This window comes from Strigops habroptila, chromosome 12, assembly GCF_004027225.2.
Source record: "Strigops habroptila isolate Jane chromosome 12, bStrHab1.2.pri, whole genome shotgun sequence".
Lineage (NCBI taxonomy): Eukaryota > Metazoa > Chordata > Aves > Psittaciformes > Psittacidae > Strigops > Strigops habroptila.
This window is the reverse complement of record NC_044288.2, coordinates 12,171,825-12,188,384: the sequence shown is the minus strand read 5'-3', so window position 1 is coordinate 12,188,384 and position 16,560 is coordinate 12,171,825. Positions and strand designations below refer to the sequence as shown.

The following is a 16,560-nucleotide window of genomic DNA, read 5'->3' as shown; positions in this document are numbered from 1 at the left end:
TAAAAAAAAAGGTGAAAATAAATACCTATATAGTTGTACTTCCAGACCGACCCTTAACCATTTCATTGACCTTTCTACATATGTGAATTGTGTACAAATCCTCTGTGACCTTACAATATTTTTTCTATCTTTTCTCTCATTCCTCCCACCCTTCTCATGTAAGAATTAATATACAAAGAAGTAATGGATTGGGAAGAAAGGAGCAAGAATGGTGTGGTAAAAGATCAGCCCTCAGGTTAGTCATTGTTTCAGTAGTTCGCCTGTAACTATGATGCATAGTGCTGATCTGTTGCACTAGTGAATGAAGATATCCTGCTTAATAATCCAGGTAGGCAAAAGTTTCATTGTTCAAGACTCTTGATTTTGATCTGCCTTTGGAGATCCAAGTGCAATAGTTTTTCATTGTTATGAAGTAAGTTACAGGAAAACTTAGGGAGTCCTGTGTGTCCAAGACCCTGAGCTGCCTTCTCCCCGAAGGGCTTAGTCATCAAATGAAATAATCAATACCATGCTACATCACTTGTTGCATAGATAGCTTTTACACTGAATGCTTATTCTGTGGCTCTGCATCAATAAATCCCTTTCATGCAGGCTTAAACATCATTAGGGCTCCTTTAAAATAATTAATAGTGCAAAGTATTTATGCTCATGATTGAATCCTGGATGTTTGCTGCTGTTCTGTTCACATTATACATTGCTTTCCTGCCTTCCTCTGCAGAGAGGGAGATGAATAAATATCTCTTAGTGCTCACCTCTGGTTTACTAAATGCTTGCTTTTCTACTCTTTATTTATGTCTTTCTTTTTCTAAGGATTTCTGTGGGGAAAGTGATGTTATTTGTGTCTGCAATATTGTCTTGCCTCAGATTTTATTATGTTTGGTTTACTTAGCACAGATGCAGCAGTGAATAGCAACACCAGTCCTTCCCAGTCATCATCTATCAATGACATTTCATCCATGTCAACAGAGCAAACATTGGCCTCCGATACAGACAGCAGCCTCGATGCCTTGACAGGACCCCTCGAAGGATGTCGATGATCAGCCAGGATTGCAGACTTGACTTTGGAAAAGATCTCTTGCTTCCATTGGGCCTGAATTGCTTGTAAGTTAATGGAACCAAGTAGAAAAACTCCATGTTCTGCATGTTCTGCTAAAGTAATGCCTGTTTTTTTTTACTCAGTTGTTATGAAATTGCCTGCTTAATGTTGTAGAATGAAAGCAAATCAATGTTTAAAGAACAAAAGAATTTGAATTTAGACACTATTATAGGCTTTTGTTTGTTTCAGCCTATTTCAGGTGAGCAGTTACAATAGACTTTTAGCCAATAACTCCTCTTAAGTGGGTTCATGAGTCTTCAGTCCCAACTGGCAGGCTTCTGTGACACAATGGTTGTTTACATTTTAGTACAGTATTGCTCATTAGAGGTTTTTTGAATGTACAGTCTCTGTGAAGTTTGTTTTAACGTGTGACTGTGGCAGTTTGCTTTATTTAACGACTGGAGCGTTGTATGTAAGTGTGATCTCACACATTGAATGCTGTCAGTTCTATGTTTAAAGAGCAGTTATTCTTTCACATAGCACTTTTTTTTTATTGAGCCCTTTCTATCTTCACTTTCCAACAATTCTATCTTCTTGTAGAAGAGATAAGCGTGAAGTGTAAAGAATATAGCTGTTACTTTGTATTTCACCTGTGAGCATGTGTGTCTAACTTTTCAGTTTTTTAAATGTAGGTGGAAGATACAGTGGCTTAATTAAATGTTAAGAAAGGATGAGTGACTTATCTGTGGAGCAGTGCCTGTTTAGAAGAGGAGAGAGTGCTAAAATGTTCTGTATTTTCTAGCCTGATACTGGTCCTTTACCAAAAAGAAACAGAAATTTTATCTGTGATGCTCTTCATTCACTGCAAGCTCTGATAAAAGGACAGATGAATTGGAGAGACTTGCAGCTTCAAAAAGAGCTGCATAAATGTGTTCCATTTTTTTAATGGGTCCATTCTATCTAGTGAGTAATTAAAGAAATAAAAATACAGTAGTTTTGAGTCACTTGTAAATTACGTATTTAGTTAACAGAGTTCAGCTCTATTCTGGCCTTAGGAAAGCTCTCTATTTGTACTGGGGGATGAGAACATAATTGATACATATTTTCTAAGTACAGTGTCAGAGAAGAGGAGATTGAGAATATTTGCTGTTTCAATACAGGCTTATGAGTACAGTTTTCAGAACCAGATAATACAAATATTGCCTGTTACACTGCACAATATGTTCAATTAGAAAAAGCATTTGCAGTAGAGTAGGGCTTAAATTGCTTTATACTACACTCTTGTGAATTTGTGCACGTCCACTTTGGAGTGCACAGGTGTGAAACTTTGCTAAAGGATTGTGTGTGTGTGTGTGCATGCATGTGAGACTAAACTATATCGCTATAAGAGTAATAGAGATGTACAAGATGAGGTAAAACACCACTTTCTTAAAGGCACTATATTTAGCTGTTGATCCAGATACTCTTGACTTGAATATATAAATAGAACTTATAAAATATACTGGCCCAGCCAGCCACTGCATTACTGACATATTTCTCTTGTAAAAGAAAACTCTCCGTTGTTTCCGACCTTATAATTTGAAAAGCATCAATTTCTCTTTATGCAAACATTACTTTTATATTAAAATTGTACTGCTTTTTAATAGATAAATTTGCTCTAGCAAAAATATTAAGGTTTTACTGTCCCATAGGTTAAAAAGATACAAAAATTAACAAAGTGCTTAACATTAACTTCAGAACTGTCATCTGGAATCTTGGATTTTAAAAATGCTGTTTAAATGAATTGCAGGATATTAGGGCTTGGGTTTTTTCTTGTTTGGTTTTAAACCTATGGATATCTTTATTTTTGGATATTGACAATATATGTGAAATATTTTTAGTGCACTTTTGTCACTGGAAAAAAAAATAAACATTTAAAAATGGCTGTTTACCATATAGCAGAACAGTACAGGTTGCTGTTCTTCGGCATCTTTTTAATCCTTGTTATGGGTGTAAATTAAAATTACTAAATTCAAAATGAACAGTAGTGATTCACTATGCAAGTAACTTATTTGGATTTCATTCTTATCTTTTTCAACTGAAGTTGCACTCTGCTGTGTTCATTTTAACAGTTACTGCTTTAGAAGGCTTAACACCACAGAGATTTTAGATATTGAGAGCTGAATTTTTCCTATTGGATTTGGGCTGCTCAGAACAATGAGGGTTGGACCAGATGACCTCCAGGTCTCTTCCAACCTGTATTATTCTGCGATTCGAATTATCGTTCAATGTTTAACACAACTGCCCTGTCTCCATGATTTGAACCGGTATCTGACCTTCTCCTAGAACATACTGTTAGCTTGAATATGTATTCCTCAACAAAAAGCCCAGAGATTAACTGAGTTTGTTTGTAAATCTTGTTGTAGGATAAGCTGTCTCATACCTTACTTTTTTAACACCATCATACTATGGCATACATTGACACTTCAGAATTTTACAGAAATGTTCCTGCCTTCAGAGCATGCATGAAATGTCTGTGAATATTGTGGGGTTTGATTCCAGTATAATCCAACACCAAATTGCTAATACCTGAGTGAACACTGATCTCAAGAAGACACATATGCAGGTTATGTTCAGAAAAACGCATGCAGAATAGATGCATGTTAAAGCTCCCATGCTGTTTCAGTGTGCACATATAGACTATAAATGCGCTGCATGCAGATTATATACATCTAGTTGTATTCCTGACTGCAGATTAAGTTCAGTGCCACGTTTGTGAAATGGTCATCCATGCCATGAGAACTTTATCATTGATGGAGAACGAAATGCACGTGTAACTTGGCAAGGGTTTAAGAGTTTAGAGAGTTTGGTGTGCAATACAATCACTTTTATTCCTAATACTAAAATCATGTATGTTAAGTGATGCAATTGACCATTTTTTTTTGCACTTTGGCATTTATAAATATTTATATGTATTTAAAGATTAAGACTATGTGAGTGTGTGTATACATATACATATATATATAAAGAAACCTGCTCAGTTTTGTGAAAATGAATGTTGCTTTTCTTTGAGAGACTTTGTATAGTGTTAACACTACTGCAGTATACATAAACAGTCGATGAAATCAGACTAAAAATAAGTGGTGGTCAAAATAGATACAATCTGTAATCCTAACTGCTCACCTGAAAGAAAGAGGGATCTATGGCTATCAATCAGATTAGTTACAGAAACATTATGTTAAATAAATGAACACTGAGTAGCTGAATGGCATTGCAGAAATGGAGTATGTTTTAAACAGTTCGTTTCATCTGTGCTCATATCATTTTTCCTCAAAAAGCCACAACCTTTAGAAAGAGAAGCTTGGCATTTTGAACTCTGGACAAGCAACCTGTAAGTGTGCTTTGAGGAAATACTGTGATATGGCAAATTTAGTTTTATATTGAAAAAGATGAGAAATGAATGTCAAAATTAAGGCTTTGTCTGCATGAATCACACAAAATCACTAGCCATTCTAGTCTAATGACTGGAAACTACTGTTTGTAAACAGCCTTGGAAGTTTTGTGGTGTTTCCGGTAACGGTTTGCATTTCCTTGTCAAAATAAACTCAACCTTAACTAGAAATTAACTAGTTGGTTGGTAAGTTTCAAAAGCTATAAGGAACCAGAGGGATCTGGAGGTTTTCGTTCTCTTTTTGAAGACCTAACAGAGCATATGTGTTTATTCAAAATTAATTAAGAAAAAAAAGTGATTCCATATGTTTAATTTTCCTTTCCTAAAGGAAAATTGGTTTCCTTTTTAGATCTATTTAGCTTAAAATCATGATTTTATCAATTAAGTAGGATTTAGACATTCAAAATACAGGTAACATCCCGAGACTCCAAGAGCTGAGTGGATGACCCTTCTATTGGCAGAAGTGCAGTCCTCTATTTTCACGTGTGCTGGAAGTTGAGATGTTAAAGTGCAGACAAATCTTTCCTGAACATAATGCTGTTTTGGAGTACGGGTTCAGTCTTGCAGCAATACAGTTTGTGTGGAGTGTTTCATTTGAACTGTGACACTTGAAGTGGAAGTTTAAGCATGGTGGGGGGTAAATGCTGAACAGCCTTTGTCTGTATATTCTACGTATGTCTCATGGATTCTATCAGGGCTTGATGCTAAACTTAGTGATACCATATACTGGGAACCAAATTCTTTCCTGGGAGGTGTATTGTGGAATTCCTGCTCAAAACTGGTTTTGATCTAGGGACACCTGCACCCAGATGCAGAATTTGGACTTGAGTTCTTATAGATGAATCTAGTGATTTCTTTGCTTTTCCAGAGTGTCTTTGATTTTATTTTTTTTAAACATGTTGAAATATGACAGAAAAAGTGTATTCTGGCTCATTATTTTACATATATTTTAGATTGTCTATTACATGAGTGATAGTGATGTTCTAAAAGCTTATTACACAACTTAAACCAGTTTTATTTTTTGCCCGCTCTGCATGCTAAAAATGTCTGGAGCTAAACTAATGTTTTAAGTAAACCATCTTTTCTCATATTAGTGTTGGAGGAAAGTGGAGAGAATAACCATCGTTTCTGTTTGTGTTCTATAAAATGACTATTTTTGTAGCTAAAATTTTAGTTGTGGGATTTCAATCCCACACAATGTTGCTTTGTGGATATAAATTTCCCTGGGTCCGCTATTTCAAACAGTATGTGTATAACAAGTCCAGTATAAAATTAAACTAATAAAATGCACTCTTCTGCAATTTGTTATTGAAAATATGGCAAATTATTTTGGTCCAAGAATTCAAAACAAAATAGAGAAAATACGTTTAACTCTTTAAGGTTTTTACTCCTTGATGCTGCTGTTTGTTTTTCGGAAAGGTGCTTGCAGTTTTGCACAGAAGAAATCAACTTTTATTAATTTCTGGGTTTGAAGCACTTTAGGATTCTGCTAAATACAGCCAGTATATAATGTAAAAAGGAATGACATGAAAGTTTAATGTGTTTAACTTTTGGTTGCCATCTTTGCTATTCTGATAGATTCGATCAGTGTGTTCCTTTAAATATAAACTTGTTTTCAGAGATTTTAAATTAGAAATCTTTTTAATGGGCTGAAATGTAACACATAGTGAGAGATCATTTGAGAAACATCTTGTACTCAAATGCCCGTAGGTGACTTGAATAGCAATGTGACTACCTAGCCATCTATTAGATAAAGAAACAACAAAGATACAACAGTGTGTGTTCCTATAGCAGGGTCAGCTAGCTATGAGCACTGGGATTCTTTTTCTTCAACAAAAAGCTTTTTATTACCTTTGGCTACACATCATAAGTTGTATCTGCTGTGGCGAGGCCAGAACATCTGCTTATTGGGACTCCACTGCAGTAGATGCTGTATGAATACCACAGGAAGACATCGTCCCTGCTCTGAAATACTAGTCTGAAACCCCGATGCTTTCTAGGGTGTACTTAGGCAAATCCCTGTGTATTTGTTTCTGTAGTTCAGCACTCTGTAGTTTCTTAGGGTAGCAAAAGCAGAGAAGAATGTAATCGGGTAAGAACAGCATTTTATGTTCACTACCTGAAACAGTCCTATTTGTTACTGATAACAAAGTGAATTTAATACCCGTGAGCATATGCTAATGTGTTGTCTTCTAATGGGGAAAATCTTTTTTGAGAAACCAGGTGTGTCACATAGTTTTTCTATGAATTCAGATGCTTAAATTGGTGCTAATTTTTTAAAAGAAAACGTAACAGATGGTTAGCAGTGTATTTGTCTGTTTTTGATACCTATATTTTCTTAAGCGGTTGCAAGCCAAACTTTATAAAAATGACTAATGTGCATTTTCCGCTTCATCAGATTCCCAAATTTTCCTAAAGTAATATGTTTAAACTTCCATGGTAGTTACTGCTTCTTTGGAGCTATTGCTTTCAAGTGTTGTGTACACTAATGAAATGAATACAGTTAGAAAAGATAGCAATGCATCAGTATCCCTTTCTTGAAGTTACATGACATGTTGGGTTCCCCAGGTAGTTTTAGTAGTTTAGTGTAATCAAGATATGTAATTAAAAGCAAATCACAGATACCTGCATGCAGTTAACTCAGTGCAGTGAAGCCTTACCTGTTCATTAAGATAATGTATAAAGAATATATAAATTTTCATCTATTTTGAAGAGGGAATAACAAATAGAAATAATTACCTGTTTTCATACAAATCCAAATGTTAATTCCAGAGAATATATTCTATAGTATACTCCAGAACACATGCTATTAAAGAATAGAATAGGCTCCTTGAAATCCAGTTTTATCTAATGACTCAAAATAACCCCCCTCCAAAAATCAGTTCTTTGAGAGTTTCTTTTGAAATGCCTTCAAGTTTTAACTCCCTTTGGAATGCTTTCTATGGCTTGTTTGGGCCCCCCTTTCTCACCTTCCGTTTACCAAATGTCACAAAAAGTAGCATCAAGCCCTATCACTTATTACAGTGTTCTGATTTTATGGCCTTAATATGAGTTACAGTATGGTATATAATTTCAGAAGAAAGATGTGCTTTGAAGTCTAATTATATAGATATATGTGGCCTCTTCTGCCTATGAAATTAGGCTTTGATTGTCATATCTCATTCTTGATGCTTGTGCAATAGGAACATGTTCCTTTCAATGCAGTGGCTATTTTGTCTGATGCTGGATTTTGTTTTCAGGATGACTAGAAAGTTTTTTGGGTTTTTTATCAACAGCAGTCATGCTTCCTTGTTTTTTTGGATTGATTTTTCTTTAAGGAAACTAGAATTTCATAAGGAAAACTGTCAATAACTAGTTCTGAAGTTCTACTTCAAGCCTCATTCTGAAGCTTTTTCTTTTTCCTCCAAAAACCTTATCGTAAAACCGTACTAAAGCCACTGTAAAATGACAAATAAATATGTATACTTAAAAAATGTGAGCGGTCTGTCTTATTTGCTATAGCTATGTTTTCTTTTTCTTGATTCTTCCTGTGTTGAAGTAGAATGTTTTCTGTACCCAAAATGGTGTATGCTTAGTCACCTTAAAACATAGAGTTTCAGTTACCACTTTATCTTCAATTTAACCAAAAAAAAAGTATTGGTATGGCAAGGGAATGAAGAACAGCTCTAGGAGGTGGTTGGAGCTGCTTTCTCCTGGAGCATTTTGAGACATGAACAGTGCTTGGTTTTACTGCCATGTGTGTTTTGAAATTTGGAGGGCTTTTAAGCGACGGAAGCTTGCTTGGTAGTACTGGCAGATCTGTATTCCCATCCATGTGCTTCAACAGTGTCAGCATCAGATTGTCAGACTTCTTGCAAGTTTCAGGTAAGCTACTGGCTATATATGTGTGTATATGTACATATATAAAAGTACTTCAGAAGAATTTTCTCTTCACCTTGTACTCAAATAATGTACTTCATTTTGTTCTCACTGAACAAGGCAGAGGTACAGGTAACTTGGAAAGCACAGTTCCATTGTACTCGTTTTGAGGAAGAGGTAAATATTCTTGCAAAGACAGTGGCGAGGTTTCCAGGCCCTTTGCAAAGCTTTGATCGAATTGCTTTTAAGGGAGGTTTTGTAGTATTAAAGGAAGAGTTAACATAGCTGCCTTTCTAGATACAGGGCAAGGGCTCAGGGCAAGGGCTCTCAGCTAGACTTTGGTGTTGTAAAAGCTTCAGCTGTGACAGTCTGAAATAATTTTTACAGCGATGTTGCTATTTCTTGTGTGGAGAACTTGGAAGTTTTACCTCTTCCATAAAGGGCATTGCAAAAAACTATCTGGATAAAGCAGGGATGCCCAGGTGATTGCAAAGCTCCTCTGCATTTGATGATAGGATGGTTTTCAGTTTGCTGCTTCAGCTCTAGAGGAAGATCTAATTCATTAAATAGCGAACAAAAAAGAATAAAGCAGCAGGATGATGACGTGTGTGCAAGGAAGTGCTTTTTACAAAGCATTATCCAAGTAGATTCCTTGCCTTAAGCCATACCTTTCCTTTGGACTTCCTATATAAATTTTTTATATGTTTATTATGTATAGTTCTTGAAGTTGGCAGGACAGTTTCAGAAAGGTAAGGAGGAAGGGAACTGTTTAAACAAGACCCAAATAATTTTTGGGGAAAGTGGGACTCAAGAAGGTGGGGTTTTTTCTTAGTAATGAGGTCTCAGAAGATGAAGGAAAAAAGAAGGGGGGGGTGGGGGAGAGAAACAATAAGAATATAAGTGCATGAAATTCAGATTAAGAAACCGCTCAATTCCTGATTACTTGGTGTGAAGGTAAGGTGGCAAAGAAACACATTACACTTAAGCAATGCACTCGTGGAGTCCTCGCAATGCATGGAAGTGGTCACCGTATCCTTCTGAATGAAGGAGCTGCAGCATTGCCCTGGGCACGGAATAGGGAAGCGCTACTTCCCTCCAGGAGCCTCCCGGGGTGAGACTGGCTTTTTGATTTGCTTGTATTTGATCTTAAAACAAGCTGCTTGCTCTTCTCTGGGGAAGAAGAAAAACATCTGTGTGGTTTCTGCTTATTCATCATGAGCTGTTTTAGTGAGACACTGAGTTACCAAGTAGATGGTCACTCTTGCATTTAATCGTGCTGAAGAGCAAATAACGAACCACACTTTATTCTCATATAAAGTACAATTTTCAATACAGTACAGGTTAAAGGATACAGATACCATTGTTCATGTTAAACAACTTCTGCAGTGGCATAAAAGAACAGTGGTTATTTTATTGATATTTAACTGTATATGTGTCATTAATGCTGGTATCAAAATAGTTAATACCTTTCTCATGTGGAGAAAGGTACCTCTGGGGAGATCGGAGGGAGGGAGCCTGCCAGTGACAATCTTAAGACTAATGTGTTCCTATGGGAGTCCTGTAGGGAGGCTAATTATAAGCCAGAGGAACAAATGGCTTTGTAAGAGCCCTCCTCATGCATAAATTAACATCCCTTCGGTGAGAGCACAGGAATGGCGCTGTGCTCTGGATCCTGGGCACAGGACCATGTCAGAGTGCTGGTGGGGACTCTGCAAGGGCGAGATGTAGCTGTGTTGTCTCGTTCCTCTGTACTTGTCTCTGAAACAGCTGACTTAAGGATGCAGGTATGAGCTCAGCACTCTTATAGCCCATGGAATACCTATGGGACCTTGGGTTTGGCTGGTAGAACACACTCCAGCAGGCACAACATCCCTTGATTAAAACCACTCAGCCACTTGGGCATTGAGTGCATGAGTACAAGGCTCAAGGCTAGATGAAAAACACCAGAGTCCTTCCCCAGTACACTGCATGGGCTGACTTGGGAGCTAGTAGTACAAAGTGTCTGAAAGGTTTTTCCAGTGGTAAGAGAAAGGATCCCTGGCATTAGCAGGACAGAGCAGAGGGATTCAGGACCCGAATGACTTTGTATCAACTGCTCACTTTATAATTGGCAGCCTAGTTCTTACTGTTGGGTTTCTTATTTCACCTTTGAAACAGGGGAGTCTGCTGAAATCAGGAGGTGGCTTTTCTCCTACATCTCAGCTCCACTTCAGGCTGAGCACACCCCTGTTCATTTCCATCTGTTAATTTCGCCGAAGGTTTCAAAAAACTCTTCCATCTCTTTCTGGAGCATCTCATTTCTTCTCTCTGCATCTTCCTTTGCTCTCTCTGCATTTCGCATTTTCATCTCCACAAGACTGTACCACTTGCGCTGCTGTCCCAGTTTTGAATGCATGCCCTTAATCTCCGACTGCAGCTCCCTGTTCCGCTGCTCCAGGCTGTTGGGAAGATACATATTGGAAATGAAAGGATTTTTCCTCCCTCTTAATAAGGCTAAAAGGCTTTTTTAAAGCTATCCCTTTTTAACATATGTTCCCATAAATACAAGTGTTGGCATCCCCAATTCTTTTGCAATTTATGGTGTTACATATTAAAATAAAAGCTGCCTTGTTTACTCATCCTAATTTATAATATATATAAATACCATATAGCCAAATGAATCAGTTTTGGGGTTGGTTGTTTTTGTAGTGGAATATTAGAGTAGTCAAATGGCAATGCAACATATTATAGGAAACACTTAGGATATTGCTTATATTGCAGTTCCCTTGAACTGCAATGGAAAATATAAGCAGAATATAACAAACAGATAATAATAATTTAAAAAAGGCTAAAAACATGGGAAAAGTTCCTTGAGTCCCATTACTAAGAAGAAATTGAGGAATACTTCAAGAAATTAAAGCTTAAATGGATCTTTTTTCTTTACACAATATTCAAGGCAAAGTGTAATTCAACAGTACCCACTTGCCATCTGTTTTAACGATGCATGTTGAGGTATCTTGTTTTATGTGAATTCACATGACATATTTGTAACTTGTAGCTAATGAACAATATTATACTTAAGTTCATTCCTTTTAATTGCACAACAGAGAAGCAGCGCTATTTGGAAAGTGGAGCTTGGAAATGTTGCTGCCTTTTTTGCTTTGATAACACGCAATGGCTAAATCTCTATTCAATTTCTAAGATTAGAAACTGGGAGAATACTTACGAGCACTTTCCTCCGAGCTGTTAAAATTCATGACTTGCAATTTATAAAGAATAATGACTTAGTGCTAACGCTGCTGAGCAGCCTGCGTGTTCTTCCCTAGAGAAATGCTCAATATTGGATTAAGGCAAAAGGGAAAAATACACAACAGACCAGAGGCTTTTCAAGAGCTTTGTGCAGCCCTGCAAAAAAAAAACTCTTGTAGATGGTCTGGAGTTTCTCAAGCACTTCACATGAAAATGAATTCAAATAACTCTGAATAACTGCTAACCTAACCCGGTAATGCTGGATTCCGGTGACATTCAGTGTTATGTGGAGGCATTGACGGCAGCAGCAGCATCCACACACCCTACTTGCGGCTAAGGACCCTGCGTACAACAGGAAGAAATGCCTTCGCTGAAGCCTCATAGTTTTATAAATCTTTTACCTTGCAATCTTAGATTCATACTCATCCTTCTGCCTGGACATCAGCATCTTCAGCTTTGCCAGGTGCTGCTGCAGGGATGTTGGGTTTGCTGGCACGTCACTGGGGGAAGCCAAGCTGTCGCTGTTGTCCATGGGGACATGTCCTGTGTTTTCCTGATCCCGCAAAACATGACTTACAGCTGTGGTGGTTCCCTGGGAGTCTTCTGGGTGGGCAGGTCTTGTCAAATATCTTGAAGGAGGGCTTTCCTCAAACATGTTCGGCAGCAGGAGCCTGCAGAGCGTGCCCGGCCAGCGCCGCCCGTGCCCTCCAGGCTCTGTCAAAGGCTCAATGCCTTTTCTGTTCTGGAGGAGACCTTGTTTTCGTGTCAGTCTCGCTCAGCCGTGTCCCAGGCTATGAGAGTGTTCTTCCTCCCCACAGCTGCTTGAAGCTTTCCAAATACTTGGAAATCGTCCATTTTGCTGGAGCCTGGATCTTGTTTCAGGCTCCAACGTTGCTTTTTGTACACAGCAGGTTGAGGTCTTGAGCTGCTGCTCCCCTCTGCTGCCTGCTCGCCTCTATCGTCATGGCTGAGTTGTTCTCATCTCTAGGAACTACTACTGCTTTCCTACACCCAGTCTGCTCGGTGTAGTTTGTCTGACCTCTGTAGGTGGTCCATTTGATAGCTTGACTAGTTTCATTCCTGGGCTGGGGCAGTGAATTGTGCAGCACTGTCCCGGGGCTGTGCAAGGGGAGCAGAGCGCCCACTTTGGCTGCAAGGACAGGGCTCCCTGTGTTCTCCTTCACACGCATTAACAAAGAGACGTGTTCCAGCTGGTTTGGCTGCCCTGTATCGAGCTGGTCAGGCGTGAGAAAAATGACATGAATGTAAAATGGCTGGCTGTGTCCCTTGTGCACCCACTGTGTCTGCTCCGGAGAGCAAATCGCAGTGCTGCAGGCGAGGGAGGCTGGCTCCTCCAGTCACGATCCTTCAAGGACAAGAAGCTGGAGGTTAAGGAAAAATAGGCCACATCAGAGATACTTCAGTTCCTCTTGGGAAAAAACTATTTGATGTGAATAAATACAGAGTGTTTATTTTAGCTGCCTGTTCTCACAAGAGAATCAAGCGTGGTACAGAAATAGCTTGATTACAACTAAAGGAAGAGCAAGTGATGCACGCAGTTTAAATGCATATCTTAAAAATTATAGAGATGGTTTAAAATAAGCTGGAAAATTGTTTCCTCTCCCCGCCCCCTACCTGTTCAGTCTCGTGGTGCAAGAAGTGAAAATGAGCTTCTAAAGAAAGTCTGGGGTGAGGATTATGTTTAAACAGTACATAAGGCCTTAGACTTCGGTGGGTGAGATGCTATGCTGGAGGGAGGTGGGGAGAAAGCCACAAACCTGGTTTTGCAGAAGTAAAGTAATAAACTGATTTAAACACCACCAACACCACCCCCCAACACTGCAGTTGCTGCTAACCTAGATTTTTCCTCCAGAAAAAGATATTCCTGGAGTATTAATGCCCATGCTTTACATGGGTTCTGTGTCTATTAATAAGCTCACAGATGGCTGTAGTTTCTGATGAATCAGATTCGGTTTCATTGATTAATCTGTTTTCTCCCCACCCCGAAGGAGGGAGGCGGCAGCTGTGCTGACCTGCAGCTGCTATTGCAGGAAGCCATCCCGGCATTGCTGCCCAGCGGGAGGCTGGAAGGGAGCTGCTGTTGTCTCTAAGTCAGGATAAGGAATGGGAGAGCCGAGGGGTCCCCCTTTGAGGGTGGATGGGTGGGAAGACCTGCCCTTCTTGGTCCCCTTTGCAGTTACATTGCTGTAACAACACGATGAGGGTGAAATTAAGGAGGTCAGTGGGATGCAGGAAATGTGGAGACCTCTGGTCGTGGCCACCAAGCCAATGTATTGAGGAGATGGGAGATTTAGGTCAGATATAAGGAAGGAATTGTTTACTGTGAGTGTGGTGAGGCACTGGAACAGGCTGCCTGAGGTAGTTGTGGATGCTCCATCCCTGGTAGCGTTCAAGGCGGGGTTGGATGGGGCTTTGAGCAACCTGCTCTAGTGGAAGGTGATGCAGAGGATCCTGCCACAGAAAACTGTTTCTTCAAGCAGGAGACTGCTGTGTGTCCTGCAGACCCAGGTACAGACGGGTTTATGCAGCTCGGGTAGCTTTCTGTGGCATGGACCAGTACTGACAACAGCTGATGAATCAGAAATCGCATCCCTGAGGTTCTTAGACGGTCCCATAACACCTCCTTCATAGGGTGGCTGCCAAGCTCCAGGCTGGGAACTTGGAGTGCATCAAAGCAACATGAACAGTGTATGACAGCTGGAATCTCATCTCCTCTGTGCTTCCTCCCCTAATTATAACCCTGATCAGGCACAGCACCATATAATGTGGTTTCCCCCTCCCCTTCTGGATTTACATTTATTCGTACGCCACGTTCTCCTTTCACCTTCCCTATGGCTTCTCAGGGAAGATAGCTTGTATTACTTTCCTGACATTTTAAAGGTCAGCAATGAAAAGAGCTGTGTATTTTCTTGCCCCGAGGCATAAGAAGAGCTCTGTTCCAGGCTCTCAGCTTGCAGGGAGCTGGGATGTTTTGAGAAATTGTTTCTTATTTTGGACCATTTGGGGATGGAGCTTGTGATCCTCTGCGATGACCTCTCCCCCGAGCACAGAGATGCTGCCATGTGTGGTTAAAATTTAACATGCTTGAAATAGTTCCTCCAGGCGAGCTGTGGGATTCAGCCTCCCTCGGTTCTGGTCCTGTGCCAGCTGCCTGTTCCCCTGCATCGCCTCTAGAGGAGACACTGAAGTGCCCTCGCTTCACCGTTTGTAGGCTATCATTGGCACTGTGGACAGAGGAGATGCAAATGTTCCAAAAAAGATGTCAATTTGCCCCAGGGATGTGCATGTTTGAGGTTACTGCTTAGATAAAAGCTCATAACTTCCTGTACACAAAACCTGATGATAATTGGACTCTGGTTTTATAAGCCAGGTTTATCAGTGCTTACACCTCTGCAACATGGTGGTAGAGACAAGCTCAGCTGCGACAAGGGAGAAACCAGAGTGATCTGCACACAGCTTGCAGGGCATCTCCTTAAGCCAGCTTCAACCTCAGTGTGTGAAAAGCTCTGTGTAGTGTGTGCAGGCAGCCAAGTGCTGCCCAAAATGCACTGCCAGGTGTACACCAACATGGTTGGGTGAGGGAACACCTAAAAACCAACACTCACCCTTGCTGAGCCCCTTGTGCAGTTTGGCTTTAGAATGTGTCCTGACCTGGGAAGCACCACTGGAAGGCTGCTGCCCTGCTCAGCAGGATGAAGTTGGAGCCAGGATGGACGGGTCTGAGGTTTAACCATTTTAGATGTTCTTTGGGAAAATATTTTCATTCTCTTTGGTGACAATGACACACTCGCCCTGAAGTGTCTCTGCTAAACTTGATGTATTTTATAGTCACTATGAGCTAGGTTAGGCCCATACATTTGTATGAGTTGTTTGCTTACACACATTTATCCAGACCGAACTTCCATACCACCTCTTTGTTGTAACGAAAGAAACAGTTCTCATGGACTGTCTTTTTACAGAATGATTGAACTTGAGCTATGTTTGGAAGCCAGAACCCAATAAACACACATGAACTGGTTTATGTATTAACGAAACTACTTGTAGTTAATGTTTTGTATCTAAAATTGAATTTATTGCCATCTTGGTTTGCCATTAATGAATTGAAAGTTTTGCTCTTGCTGGTATTTTTCAGCCTGGACTCCATGATGTTAAATAGTCAATCCCATAGTCTCATCTCTTGCTTTCCTCTTGCACTTGAATTAAAAATACAATCACTTTCCTGTACTTTTCTTTTACCAAATCCCATTTGGTCTTTTTAACTCCAAACGAACCATTTACTGTGCAAAATATGGTGAGTAAATGGAAACAAAGACAACGTTCTCTCTGCACCTGCAGAAAGAGGCCCAGGACGCCTCAATCTTGGCTGGGACAGGCTCTGGTTCCAGGTGCTTACTGACTGCGGGAGTCTGAACTCATTTAAAGTGCTGGCAGCAGTCCTGTGTTGGTTGATAGCAATCTCTTTGCACAGCGAAACAGCAACACAATAATAAAAAGCAAACTTCCATAACCTGATTTTGAGAGCTAATTAAATTTCTGATCTTTGTTTGCCTTTTTGTGGTGCTTGTTCTTATACAAAGGTGTTGCCACATCCCAGTAGAGGAGGAATAGGTATGTATGGCTCGATGCCAGAAGAACCTGAGCATTTCAAGCTTTGGTGCTTGTCAGGAATATTGTGTACTGCTCTGTCTGCATAACCTAATGCTTTTGTGCATACATACATGGTCTGCAGCAGGACTGCATCACAGAAGATGAGGAAACTGCTTGAAAAATAGAGCTGGAGCCTCCTTACTGTGACCCAGCAAAGAGCTGCAGCTGACTGCGGGATCACCTTGTTCCCTGCCAAAACCAGGTTGTATCCACTGCAAACAGCCCCCACAACGCTCTGGGGCTGGAGCTGCCCGTGGGCTTTGGAGTTCTTCCCGGTGGGAGATGCTGTCAAATGTAACGGGCTGTTGTTGCCAGAGAGCAGCAATGAGTGGGAAGGGAA

General features: G+C 40.0%; 2 protein-coding genes across 14 annotated transcripts in view; one reads left to right on the top strand and one right to left on the bottom strand.

The window, feature by feature from the left end:
* MAPK9 (mitogen-activated protein kinase 9) overlaps positions 1-7,192 on the top strand; it is a 28,511-nt gene extending 21,319 nt beyond the window's left edge. For 6 of the 13 annotated variants that reach the window (XM_030503982.1, XM_030503972.1, XM_030503976.1 and 3 more), the window contains 2 exons: positions 164-235; positions 895-7,192. In XM_030503982.1, coding sequence (XP_030359842.1) covers positions 164-235; positions 895-1,037 — 215 coding nt within the window. In that variant the 3' untranslated portion in view covers positions 1,038-7,192. Of the gene's footprint in view, positions 1-163; positions 236-889 lie in introns of those variants that run through there. The other 7 variants (XM_030503985.1, XM_030503983.1, XM_030503977.1 and 4 more) reach the window with 6 other exon arrangements.
* A 2,384-nt stretch (positions 7,193-9,576) lies between these two features.
* LOC115615622 (rho GTPase-activating protein 24-like) lies at positions 9,577-12,725 on the bottom strand. The gene is made up of 2 exons (XM_030503987.1): positions 11,954-12,725; positions 9,577-10,762 (listed from the first exon to the last, which is right to left on the bottom strand). The coding sequence occupies exons 1-2, from the start codon at positions 12,205-12,207 to the stop codon at positions 10,555-10,557; spliced, it is 462 nt and encodes a 153-aa protein (XP_030359847.1). The 5' UTR covers positions 12,208-12,725; the 3' UTR covers positions 9,577-10,554.
* Positions 12,726-16,560: the final 3,835 nt, after the last annotated feature.

Excerpts from the sequence above, each read along its gene's own strand:
- LOC115615622 (XM_030503987.1), bottom strand. The coding sequence starts at position 12,207 with ATGTTTGAGGAAAGCCCTCCTTCAAGATATTTGACAAGACCTGCCCAC. Across the intron at positions 10,763-11,953 it reads TATGAATCTAAGATTGCAAG|CCTGGAGCAGCGGAACAGGG; the intron begins GTAAAAGATTTA and ends TCTTCCCAACAG.